Source organism: Rhipicephalus microplus, chromosome X (genome assembly GCF_043290135.1).
Source record: "Rhipicephalus microplus isolate Deutch F79 chromosome X, USDA_Rmic, whole genome shotgun sequence".
In the NCBI taxonomy this organism is placed as follows: domain Eukaryota; kingdom Metazoa; phylum Arthropoda; class Arachnida; order Ixodida; family Ixodidae; genus Rhipicephalus; species Rhipicephalus microplus.
Window position 1 is genome coordinate 379,531,361 of NC_134710.1, and position 13,754 is coordinate 379,545,114.

The 13,754-nt window shown below is 45.5% G+C and overlaps 1 protein-coding gene across 1 annotated transcript; it reads right to left on the bottom strand.

Annotated features, from left to right (window-relative positions):
* Positions 1 to 1,383: 1,383 nt before the first annotated feature.
* LOC142777316 (uncharacterized) lies at positions 1,384 to 2,596 on the bottom strand. The gene is made up of 2 exons (XM_075881620.1): positions 2,009 to 2,596; positions 1,384 to 1,761 (listed from the first exon to the last, which is right to left on the bottom strand). The coding sequence occupies exons 1-2, from the start codon at positions 2,237 to 2,239 to the stop codon at positions 1,681 to 1,683; spliced, it is 312 nt and encodes a 103-aa protein (XP_075737735.1). The 5' UTR covers positions 2,240 to 2,596; the 3' UTR covers positions 1,384 to 1,680.
* Between the last annotated feature and the right edge of the window lie 11,158 nt (positions 2,597 to 13,754).

Consider the following 13,754-nt stretch of genomic DNA (forward strand, 5'->3'; position numbering starts at 1 on the left):
GCTGGCGGTGGCGTAGGTTCCAGAACACACTGTACCGTTCGCACAGTGGGAGCGATCTTATCGAAATGATCTACTACAGTCCGGAACCTTCTCCAAAACTGCAGGCGCGGTTTGCGCTGAGAGTCGTGTGGTGTTTTGGGACGATAACAAAAACTTGGGAAATGGAACGTGGCAATAGGTTTAAAGTCTTTTCCCTTTATAGAAGATCTGTCAAACTTACTTTGAGTGAAAACACCTTTTCTGATTTGCATGGTTAATAATGCAATAAACGTTTATGCAACATCGGCGTAATCCCAGTGTTCGCCAGATTGACAAATTCACCTTTACTGACCTGCATCGCTATCCAACCATGGTGAAGCACTCCTTGAGCTTCTAAACTTGTAAAGCTGAGAAAGATCTCGCCACTTGTGGGTCCCTCTACTAGTTAACTTTAGCTTCTATATTATAATAATAGCCATCCAATTTGACAAAATGTTTACTCAATGTTTATTCAAGTTTCCATGGCATTAGTGGCATCCAGCTTTCTGCCTTATCCCTCATGGTAGCTTTCTGCCATGACTCCCCTTGATCTCAGGCTAGGAAAGACATCATTCGCAAGTGTCCCAAGGGTCTTGTTTCAATTTCTCAACTGTCAAGGACAACACACTTTCTGTAAAACCAACTCTGAAATCTGGGCACAGCAATTGTGTGAGTGTAAATGAGGTATTTTTAAATGTATCGTGCAACGCATGCAAATACCGACGAGTCTTGCATATGCATGTGTGCACCACGATGTATTAGGTGATTTCATCATTGCCACCACAGGCATGCCCTATCTTGTACATTGTTTGGTGTTTTACAAGGAGGTGAAGAATCGCCGCAGCGCAGTGTCCCCAATGCGTGCAAGAGCAAGCATCAAGGCACCCAGCTGCAGCGTCCCCCCCCCCGCTTCTTATGTGAAGCCCTTAAGATCGCAAGGTTCGGCAAAAACTGAAGATGAAGTGGTGGTGTGCTCCTGCCAACGGTCTGTCCATGAGTCCCCCCCACGCCCCCCCCCACGGTTTTTGAAGGTTACAAGATTAAAACAATTTTTGTTGATGCTCACGCGTTAAAATTACCTATGGCTGTACTCCCCATTCCTGGGTTGATGTAAACTGTCAATCACTGCTTGCACGTAACCACACACTAGTGGCACGTAACACCCGCAGGTATTTGCCACCCTCTGTTGAAAAGTGTTTGAGGACGTAAACGACGGGATTGTGACAATCATGTCATGAGCAGCAGGTCGTATTCGTCAAATCATCTTACCCTCCTTTACTAATTTTGGTTTAACCCAAGTTAAGGGGTTAAGCTCGAGAGCACCCAGGCGTATCAAACACCTAATACACCCCCTTCACCCTTAAGTAAAAGGTGCATTCGCTTCGTAAGACATTTATTACGACCTACAGGAATTGAAACTTTAGCTGCAACCAAAAAATCTAACTATTCAAATATTTACAATGTTCAGAAACATAGGTAGGCCGTTGATAACGCCAGGCTGTGGTTCGTGGGCTCAACGTGTGGACGACGCTGTCCGGCCTCGATCCATGTAAGTAGCCATCAGTTCGGTCTCACTACCCCGAAGTTGTCCACGGCGTTTACGGTGCTCTACTGGGCCTAGTCACTCGGTTGCCGGTTGCCCGATGATGTATTCGCCGCGCATCACAGGTCGTGAACTCCTCGGTACACCTCTGCTCGTCGGAGATGTGACCGCTCGCTTGCCTTCACCCGGGCAACTGCAGCCTGAAACAGAAAAACGATGAAGGTATGTGGCGTGTGCGAGTTGAAGGTGCATCAGCCGCCGGCGTGGTGCTATACGAGTACGCTACAGGTGCGCATAGCGACGTCTTCGTTTCCTCTGCAGCTTTAGTCGATGAGGGGCTCGATAACTGAAGTTTGTATTGGCTCGTTAGACGCCCGAGAACGTGTGACGGGCTGGTGGAAACAGACGCTTGTCGTGGCCTTAATGACTACAGTGGTTATGACTTACCGTAGTGTGCAAGCGTCCTGGTACCCGGGTTAGCGTGGGAAGTTTATGGTGTCGGCTTGCTCTAGGACGCTTGATAACGCTGCTTGAACAGCCGGTGAAGGGTCCAGAGTTGTCCGCGTACTCGACATTCCGCGTCACCGAAATGACGTCATCGTCACCGGCGGCGTGCGATACAGATCGCTGTGCCAGCTCTAGCCATGCGCTAGGCGTCTCGGAGGATGATTCGGTCATGCGAAGTAAAGTCTTGCGCTTGCCAGGTTTTAAAAGGCAACCGAAGATTCGCTTTAACGATCCACTGCTTCATGGTGGGCCTGTGACAAGGGCGTGGCAGCTTCGAAGACCAAATTTTTCCTTACATTGATGGTGGGCGTTGCCTACGCGACAAAAGCCTGCCATAGCGAACTGGCGATAACATATGCGAAGGGGTTGACGCCGCCTTGAAGACAAGTGCGCCGGGGTATGCCAACATTGTAGAGCTAAGGGAAGGTACGACTTGCTGTTCAGAGCGTCTTCGTCGGCAGCTCCGGAATCTGCTTCCTAGACTCGTCCAGCTCGAATGGTTACGGCAATGTGCCTTGAGGCGTGACACTCGGCGATTCCCGGTATCTGGAACAGCCCCCTTGTGGTTTCTAAGCATCGCGGTGGATTGGTTAGTAAACTCCTCCTCGGCTACGTTCCAGTCCAAGTCACCGGAAGCGTGGCCAATGAAACGTGCAATGAACGAATTCTTCAGAGCCGAAGCTAGCGTAAACATTGCATTCGCTAGTGGTGCGGTAGACAAGCCTTTCACGGAGTCCTTCATACGCTGATGACGTGACCAGAACACGACGTGCGGTGGGCTTAAAGACCTGGATTTGGATTCAAGTAAGCGGCCAGTAGGGATGATGACAGTGAAGCAAAATCGAACGTCTCGCGGAGTGTTCACGCTGGCAGCCACGTTACAGTGGCTAGGATAGGAAAGTGTGATAAGTGGCAAGCGGCGCCTATGGAGCGCACTGAAGCCTCCGAGGAGGAGCCGCATGGAGGTGCGCGCAATCGTTTATACGTTGTTTGCATGTTTCCGACAGTTTCGTCGGGCGCATTTGTCCTCGTCTTTTTTTAATTGCGGTGGCACTCTAACACCAATGCTTGCGTATGCATTCTCATGGCGCGAAAACCAAGCCATTGATTCGTACCGGGGCTCACTACAGGCTACAAGTCAGCAAAAAAAAGCATGCGTTGTTCGGCGTTGCGAACGACGAAGCTCTGTTAGCGCAGTGGCGGAGAGTGATCCCGCGTGCTGAGAAGATGCTTCAAGAAAACTCGGCTGTGTGCGAGCTGTATTTAAGCGAGCGGTACATCTCCCGGCACTTTGAGCACACTGTAATTGGCGAAATTGTCCGCATTGAAAGGAACTGGTAGACCCATGGGCGCGCTTGCCGTTCAGGGGGGGGAGGGGGCGAAGGTTCATTGCAGGTTGCCTCCTTCCTATTAAATCAGTGTATGAGGCAGATTTTACTCACCCCTTTTAGATGACTAAAAGAGTGCCCCGCTGCCTAGTCAGCGTATAGAACAGATTCTGTGCCCCCCTCCCAGGTGGCCAACCGCTTTTGCCCCTCTCGTGTGGGCATCTATGGGTAGGCCTTTAGAAGAAGCTGTTCGCGTTTGTTGACGCCTTTGAAATCACTTTTTCAAAGTGGTTTAGCTACAACGAGCTTCACAGTGACAGCTTGCAAAAGCTTGTTTTCTGCTTGAAAAAAAATGTTGCACTGGGCTGCGCAAAACTTGGTCCGAGCCTCGCCAATCAAGTAAACAAGTTTTACTCTGCTCACACATTTCCTTTTTACACAAAGGTACTCCACAAGGAGCGAGCATCTTCCCGTGAAAATAGAAAGTACCTGAAGCTCAGGCGCATCACGTTGGCTTGCAGCCCAATGTTCTATAAGACGCTTGTGAACTATAAAACATTTTTTCTTGAGGATGAAAAGGACGAGCGACAAATTATTGAGAATGCATTGTTGTAAACAGATAGTCACTACAAAGAAATGCGTTGTATGACGTGCGTGCAGAGAATAAAAGAATTTCATCCAAATGCCACTCGTGATTTTCGTCTCTGAGTATGACATTTTGAATTGTGGGCTTTATTTACAGATTAGTGCTTGAGGAAATGTTAGTTCAACGTGGAAAGTGTTGCAAGCATTGGCTAACAACTGAGTTCATCGTTCCGTTCTTCTACCACTTCACATCAACAAAACGTTTCAGTGCCGTCACACGCTCACTTTCGGCATCTTGTCGACCTGACGATATTTCAGTTCAGTCGCGCACCGTAAGCATTCTGTTTTCCAGAAGCTAATTAGTATATTTTCTCGGTCACCATTTGAGGCCATGCACGAGCAAAAATATAATTTAAATCTTTCACATTGGCCGCACGTGTGGTTGATTACCGTCTCTGCGCAGTGCATCGCCGCCTTGGGTGACGTGCACACGTGTGCCAGCGCCATCTGGTAATTTTCTCCCAAGGTGTTACGCGCTAGCCGGCGTGCTCATCACACTTCCCTATTCTAGCCACTGTAGCCACGTGAATGCGAAGCGTAGGACGAAGATGATACTTAGCTGCGGAAAAAAAGAAACATTTTTATTCGAACTGTAAAGCTTCTATAACATATGTTTCTGGCCCTGTAATTGTATCCGGTTCACAAATAAAAGAAAAGCGGAACCTTAAAGATTGGTAATGTTACCGAGATGGTGCTGTTTCGTGGGTTCGAATACTGACCTAGACTAGGAAAAGGGAAATGAGTGCATTTCATGCAGGGAGGGTAAAGCTAGAGCCAATATATATATATATATATATATATATATATATATATATATATATATATATATATATATATATATATATATGTTCATATCTAACAGACAGTAATGCCAAAGAATGTACAGGGGAAGTTATTAGAACCAATGGAATATAAATAAGAAAGAAAAGTGGGTGAAAAAATAAGCAGCCATGAGCAGGAATTGAACCTACAACATTCGAATAACGCGTTCGATGCTCTAACCACTCAGCTATCACAGCGGCCTTCCCTCCATCCACTTTTTTGAGTTTATGTGTGAATTTAGAAATAGGACTGTCGGTCAGCGCCATCTATAAGCCAAGCGGCGAGTGTGAAACACCCTTTTATGTGCATGTGTGGCGTCACGTAGCACGTGAACTTATTACGAGTGGACAGCGGACCAACAGTCCGTCGTATACAACCTAATGACACCAAGTCTGCCAGTACGAGACCCTCGTTAATGAATAAGGGATAGACGTGTATAACTATGGGCTCGTTTTTCCGTGTTTTTGACACAATAATAATGAGATCTAACAGACAGTGATGCCAAGGAATGTATAGGGGAATTTATTAGAACAAATGGAATGTGAATAAGAAAGAAAAGTGGTTTAAAAAATAACCAGCCATGAGCAAGAATCGAAACTGCGACCTTCGAATAACGCGTTCGATGCTTTAACCACTGAGCTATCTCAGTGGTTAGAGCATCGAGTTAGAGTGGTTAGATTCCCCTATTCCCTTATTCCCTCATTGATTTACGAGGGTCTCGTACTGGCAGACTTGGTGTCATACGAGGGACTGTTGGTCAACTGCCCGCTGGTGCCCGCTGGTAATAACTTCACGTGCTACGTGACGCCACACATGCGCATAAAAGGGTGTTTCACACTCGCCGCTTGGCTTATAGATGGCGCTGACTGACACTCCTCCGAGCCAATTCAGACATAGGGTATATTAACATGCAGGGTGGTAGGAACAGGCTGAAGTGGAAAGAGATAGAAGAACAGCTAAGGGTGGAAGGGCCGATGCTATACGGTTTTGTAGAAACACATCTCAGGTACATGGAACAACCTCCTAACAATGCGGACTAGGCGTGGGAATATTGTAATAGAACAGAAGGCAGCAGGAAGGGGGGTGGTATTGGGGCATTCATTCATAAAAGTACACACTGGCAAAGGGTCAAGCAGGAGTGCAAGGAACATTTATGGCTAAAAGGGAAAGTGGCAGAGCATATGACACTACTTGGTTTCGTGTACTTGTGGACGGGAGCAAAGGCCAGAGAAGAAGACCAGGCAATGGTACAATGTATATCGAATGACATTCGGGAGTTAGTTAGAGAGTGCGAGATGATTATACTGGAGATATGAATGCGCACATAGAAGATATAGATGGGTATACCGAGCCGACAGGCAAAATGATCATGGATATGTGTGAAAGGCTTGATTTGATAATTTGCAACAGTACCGAGAAGTGTGAAGGGCAAATAACATGGGAGGTAGGAAGGTTACAGTCGACGATAGATTACGCACTGATGTCACACAGGATGTAGGATAAGCTCAGGGGAATGCACATGGATGAAGGTGGCTCCAGAAGTCTGGGTAGTGATCACAAACGTAACAAGCTAAGTTTTTAAAGAGCAGTGAAAGTGGGAAGGAGACAAGATGATGAACTACAGAAAAATTTTTATTCATAAAGGCAAATTGAAATATCCACTGAATAAATTTAGAAAGTAATCACTGAGGATAATAAAAAGTTTTGGACATACACGAATCTAATTAGACTGTTTGAGCTAGAGCTTGCTAAGGCACGTGACAAGTCACCCCGGAAAAGAAGACACAAATTTAAACCCAAAAGTTGGTGGGATGAGGAAGTTAAGAGAGCCATAGCAAAACGTCAGGAAGCCTCGAGAGAACACAAACATGCTAAGCAGCGGGGTGAACAGACGGATGTTGTTGAAAGAAAATGGGAAATCTTTCTAAGCTGTAAAAGGGATGCATCCCTTCTGATCAATGAAAAGATTAGAAGAAAGGGAGCTAAGTGGCTGGCAGAACTACATAAAAAAGATAGAAAAGCAGCTGCAAAATTTTGGAACCATATAAACTTCCTTAGAAATGAGACGAGCCTAGAGCAGAGCTTTATAACTACAACTCAAGGTGCTAGGCTAGAAGGGGACAAAGCTATTGAATATATAAGAACAAGGGTGACAAAAAAATTTCAACAAAGTGCTTTATGCACTACAATAGACAAGGATGAATCAAGTGGCGCAATGGCTCCATTTTCTCAACAAGAGTGGGAAAAGGCTGAGAAAAGGGTTCCTAGTAGTGCATCAACAGGCCCAGATGGCATTCCAATTATGCTGACAAAGACATTAGGTCCGAAGTCTAAGCAGGCTTTGAGAGAGGCAGTGAGCAAAATAATTATCAATGGAGAAGTTACCGATGGATGGAGACTTAGCAGGATAAGCATGATCTATAAAGAAAAGGGGGACAAAGCTAACAAAAACAACTACCGTCCTATAACAGTGGCGTCAGTGGACTACAGGCTGCCGATGCCGATTATAAAGGAAATACTGCAGGCATGGATAGAGGATGAGGGGGTGCTGGGGGAACTGCAGAATGGGTTTCGGAAACACAGGAGGTTGGAAGACAATCTGTTCTCACTGACGCAGTGCATTGAAATAGCAGAAAAGGAACACAGGCCCCTGTGACTAACATTTTTGGATATCAAGGGAGCGTACGATAGCGTGGTTCAAGAGGAATTGTGGGGAATACTGGACACACTAGGCGTGAGGATTTAGTCAGTAATCTTTTAAATGATATCTATAAAGGTAGCAAGGTATTTATAAAGTGGGAAAAACAGCTATCCAAGCCTACAGAGGTAAAACGGGGGCTTAGTCAGGGGTGACCCCTGTCACCCTTATTATTCATGCTGTACCTACAAGAATTAGAGGCCAAATTAGAGGGAAGTGGACTGGGCCTCAACCTCTCTTTCGTCAAACAAGGAAAACTCATTAAACAGGCACTACCAGTATTGGTGTGCGCAGATGATATAGTGCTAATGACCGACAACAAGGAAGATTTGCAGAGATTGGCGGACAATTGTGGTAATGAGGGAGATAGGTTGGATTTCAGATTCAGTAAGAAAAAAGCAGCAGTCCTGACTTAATGACAATGAAAGTTGTGAGCTTAGAATACAGAATGTCACGCTAGAGATAACAGACAAATACAAATATCTGGGCGTGGGGATAAGCAATTGGACCGAGTACCTAAGGGAATACGAAATATACGTGACTAAAGGTAACAGCAATGCAGCAGTGAGGAAAAGCAGGACACCGTGGAATTACAATAGGTATGATGTTATGAGAGGAATATGGAAAGGGGCCATGGTTCCTGGTCTGACGTTCGGCAATGCGGTCTTGTGCATGAGATCAGAAGTTCAAGCAAGATTAGAAATTAAGCAACGTTGAATAGGTAGGCCTGCTTTAGGAGCTCACGGGAATACACCAAATCAGGGAGTACAAGGTGATACGGGATTGACATCATTTGAGGGCAGAGAAGCTAGCAGCAAGATAAAATTTGAGCAGCGATTGAGAGAAACGGGGAAGGAACGTTGGGCTAGGAAGGTTTTCAGCTACTTGTACATGAAGAATGTAGATACAAATGGAGGAAGCTAACCAGAAAATTTACAGGTGAATACTTAGAAAACAGCAGGGGGCCAAACCAAAAAAGAACTATCGGGTGAATAAAAAGAAGGTGAAGGGAACGGAGACTGACATGAGGAGAATTGGCATATATAAGAAGTCCGCACTAGATATCTAGCGAACTTTCAAGCAGCAAATTGCCAAGGAAAGGATCTATGATAATACTCGGGGTAGTTCTCTACTGTTTGAGGCCAGAACGGCAGGATTGCGAACCCAAGACATATCGGGCCAAATACAAAGGGGTAGACACGGTATGCAGTGCGTGTGGAGAGGAAGAAGAAACTGCCGAACACTTGATAATGTTCTGTAAAGGGCTTCACCCTATAGTTCAGGATGATGGCGCAGAGTTTTTCAAAGCACACTGGGGTTTAGGGACAGTGAGGGCAAAATAGACTTTAAGCGGGTAGAATTAACCAGAAGGAGGTTATCTGATTGGTGGGTAAAGTCAAGGCATGAGTGAAAATGAAATTCTTTACTGCAAAGTACCAATCCTCAACCTCACTACTTGAAAGAAAAAATAAATCTAGTTTTTGGTTCATTAAGTATAGCGGCTTGGTGGCGCTAGCCACTGCCCGATCTAAAAGGTACAGCCATATCCATCCATCCATCCATCCATCCATCCATCCATCCATCCATCCATCCATTCATCCATTTATCTACCATCCATCCATCCATCCATCCATCCATCCATCCATCCATCCATCCATCCATCCATCCATCCATCCATCCATCTTGCCATCCATCCATACTTCTGAATTCACATATAAACACTCCAAAAATTGGATGGAGGCATAGAGTTTCTCAAACTTAACTAGAGGGCACTCTGGCGTTGCTATCGTTCAGCGACAATGGGAATGATAGGTAGTACACACATTTACCTAGTCTTCGTACTTGCGGGCGGCGAATTGTACTTGCGGCTCCGTTTATTGCTGTGTTTCGGTTTTGTTTTGAAAGAAAGATAGAACCCTTTTGAACTTCGTGAGCCAATTTGGAAAGTAAGTCTTAAAAATAAAATGGTGAAGCGCAACCGCTGAACATTTGCTAATACTTGTTTCGTAAGAAAACAGCTCCAAGCCACACGAACATGTACGGAGCCAAAGGCAGGCCAGAAGTACAAAGATTAGACAAATGTGTGTACTACCCACCATTCCCATGCTCGTTGAAGCGCCATGCGTTGCAGCTTCCATAGACACTAGCGCCAGAGTTCCCTCTAGTCAGTATTGTTGGAAACTTTATGGATGAAGGGAAGGCCGGTGCGATAGCTCAGTGGAGGATTCCACTTCCGGTTGCGAAAGCGTGCGGACGTGTGTATCATGAGCTCCGTAGGAGCGGCATCAGCGGCTCAGCTTAGCCGCGCTTCCAGGATTGAAATGCCCCCGGATTATGCTGTTATTTTGCCCCCTCTGCCAAATGGGTATGTGGTTCAGAACACTGTTTTTCTGCATGTGGATGTAAATGGAAGACCTTATCACGCGGAAGACTTTCGCGAGCCCTTTTTCGACGTGTTGAGCCCACCGAAGCTCTTGCGCTCGGCGCTTATCAAATGAACCACGTGTAGGCAGTGACGTGCAGAAGCCCTGAAGGTGTAAAGAAACTTTTAACTGATCCGCAATTGACTGTGAAAGGCCTCAAATGCATGATAATCGACCCAAGCCACCACGACGTCCGTCTGAAGTTGCATTGGTAGCTCTACCACGTACGAGAAGAGGACGTACTAAATGCACTGACCCCCTACGGGACGGTGCTTGACGTAGGAATGGATAAGTGGCGAATTGACGGCTACACACAGTAGAATACCATGACTTGAACCGCGACGCTCCGGCTGAAGGCTAACGTTACGCTGGACGATATGCCTCACCAGTTACGAGTTGGAGGAGAGCACGCACTTATTGTGGCAACCGGAAGAGCACCACGGTGTTTGCGCTGCCAGCAGATTGGCCACATTAAGAGGGACTGTCGAGTCCCGCGGTGTTACACTTGCAAGCGTTTTGGACACGCCCCTGGGAACTGCACGAAGACGTATGCAGCAGCTACACTGAACACAGGAGCATGTATAAATCCGAGCTCACTATGGACGAGGCCGAAGCAGAAAAATCGGTGAAATCAAAAACGGCTTGTGAAGGAAAAACACCTAGTGAAACAGGCATGACGCGATTTCAGATAGAACCGCCAAGGTCAACTGACGGTGGGGGAATGCAACCTATTGCGGATGCATCGGCGAAATCACAGGTGACTTCTGCGGAAAAAACATTCAGTACAGGAGGCGTGATGGATGTGAAACGAGCAGGAAAAACAAGTGAACCTGCGTGTATGCAAGCGGCCGCAGAATCATTGACGAGCGCAAAAGAGACTGATGTTTTAAACGACGCAACCGCTGCAACAGATGAGAGCGAATCATCTACTCAAACTGTCTAGGAACCTGCCGAGGTTTGTTGCCATGGAGTGGCACGACGCCGAGGAACCTGGTACGGGAGGAAAACGACCACGAGACGCAGCCTCAACAGAATCATGTGATATGAGCAATCAAGAACCACCATCGAAAGCAGCTCTCCTTCGGAGGCAGCGACTGGTGGTCAAACATAATATAACGCAAGGGGAAAAGAGGGTGGAAAAACCGGCCTCTTGACAACACATTATGTGTCGCCTTCTACCAAGGTGCACCGGACCACTAAATAGACGGAGTTTGGCTAAGACGGTATGGTGAGCAGCTACTTGTATTTAAAAAAAATGAGCCTGAACCTTAAAAGAGCAATGCGTTTTGCCAGCTTAAATGTACGCGGATTACCACTACGGCGTCTCTCATAATCATATGGTGGTTTTGGGACGTTAAACCCCACATATCAATCAATGTACGCGGATTAGCTTCAAGAAGGCGGCAGTACCAGTTGAGTAGGCTGTTTTCGAAGCATGACTTGGATGTGATTGCTGTGCAGGAAACTAAAATAGCGACAGAGAAAGATACCGATCATATGACGTTACCTTTTCGCTCATTGTATAACACCTGTGTATCCCATGCTGATGGCTTATCAGGAGGGTGTGCGCTCTTCATATGACGATCGAGAGGCGTTGTTGAAAGTGTAGCAAGCAGCGATAAAGGACGCTACGTAGTGCGATTTTTCTTTCTTGAATTTCGAATGGCGCGTCATATGCGTTTATGCTCCGAACCGAGACAGTGAAAGCAAAGTTTTTTTTGAAGAAATAAGTAACTTACTGGAATGTGACAAATATGTAGTCCTTTTTTGGTGATTTTTACTGTGTTTGTAGAAAGGAGGACCGTGCCAAGCCGGCCCAGTCATTTGATAGAAGCGCAGTGTTCTTAAATGAGATGATTGCAGAAAATGGCCCGGATGATGTTGGTTTATGTATGACTAATTGCAGTGTTCAATTTACTCACTTTCATGGTATAAGCCACGCACGTTTAGACAGAGTACATATCACTAGACCTTATGTGCTGTGATGAATATGTTGTTACACCAGTGTCTTTCAACGACCACTGTATGATTAGTTTCACACTTGGCGCTAAAGACAGGACTCCGAAACTTAACTGGCACTTGTGGAAACTAACAGCCATATCTTGAAAGATGAATCTTATGGTAAAGATGTAGCCGAAGCCCTCACGAAACTCAACGGTAATGAAAAAGATGACTGGGAAACAAAGTGGGAATTTTTCAAACAAGAGGTTAAAATAAATGCAATAGAACGATCTACAAAAATAAATTCGAGAAGAAACAGGCGGAAAAGTACCTTCGAAGGCAATTACAATTGCTCTTGCAGGTAGAAACTCTGAAACCTAGCTCCTTTATCAATGAAATAACAGATACTAAAAACAAACTGGAGATTTTAGATAAAGATAAGTATAAAGGCGCTATAATAAGAGCTAGAAGTGAAAAACTTTGGATAGGTGAGACGCCCACAAAACGAGCTTTGGGTGACGAAAAAAAATACGCACAAAGAAATGAAACCAAATAAATAGTATGCAATGACAGACTGACGAATAAAAAAGGTCAGATAATGGAGGCGTTCGTGGACCATTATCGCAATCTGCTCGGAAAACGAGTACCGATGTCCACGGGTTTTAGTCATATCTTTTTTGATATGATGCCCAAGCTTGACGCCGATACACGAGAAATAATAGGGGCTCTTATCAGCGTACAGGAAATAAAAAAAAAGCCATTGATGACCTAAGTACAGGCAAGACGCCCGGCCCAGGTGGAATCGGGGCGGAGTTTTATAAAGTTTATAAAGAAGACGTGGCAGTTGCGTTATACGCTATCGTAGCTATCGCTATCGTAGAAGCATACAAAAAGAAAAAAAAAACTGCCACGCTCTTACACGCAGGCGCATACTGCCTTGATTCCGAAGACATTTGATAGCAGCAAACCTCAATCTGTAACGTTATATCGACCTATCAGTCTTTTGAACACTGATTATAAAATATTAATGAAGGTTTTAGCCAGGAGAGTTCAGAACATCATTGAAAAAATTGTAGGGACTCACCAGACATGCGGCATAAATGTCGCAGCATCACAACGAACATACATATAGTGAGAAGTGTACTAGAGATTTGTGACGCCTTTGAAGAACGAATAGCAATCATGCAGATGGATTTACAGAAAGCTTTTGACCGTGTCTCCCATGAAGTATTGTTCAGTGTTTTGAAGCATGTGGGAGTTGGTGACGCAATTTTTGATGCTTTGAAGATGGCATATTCACAGTGTGTAAAGCAGTTGATAGTCAATAAGCAGCTCAGTGAAGAAATTGAAATACTAAGTTCTATCAGACAGGGATGCTCGGCCTCAGCATTGTTATTCGCCCTCTACCTAGAGCCTTTTTGCTTATCAATCATTCAAAACTCAAGTGTGCAAGGCTTTCGGTTACAGAACACGGAGATAAAATTACTCGCATATGCTGATGGTGTGGCAGTACTCTGCCAAGATAGACAAAGTATATGTGAAGTCGTTTACATGGCAAATAAATTTTGTGACATGACGGGCAGTGTAATTAACTGGCATACACCAACTGCCTTTTGGTACAGCAATCGGGATGTGAGGCCGGAGTTGTACCTTAACGTAAAATGCGAAAGCAAACCCATAAGGTACCTCGGTGTACCCTTGGACAGCTATCGCGACAACGCGGATTACTGGAAAGGTGAAGGCGAAACCCTCAGGCAAAAAACAAATGCCTGGGGTGGTCGGGATCTGTCTATATTCGCACGTGCGACTGAATGCAACATGTTTTTTGA

Excerpts from the sequence above, each read along its gene's own strand:
- LOC142777316 (XM_075881620.1), bottom strand. The coding sequence starts at position 2,239 with ATGACCGAATCATCCTCCGAGACGCCTAGCGCATGGCTAGAGCTGGCA. Across the intron at positions 1,762-2,008 it reads CAGGACGCTTGCACACTACG|GCTGCAGTTGCCCGGGTGAA; the intron begins GTAAGTCATAAC and ends TTTCTGTTTCAG.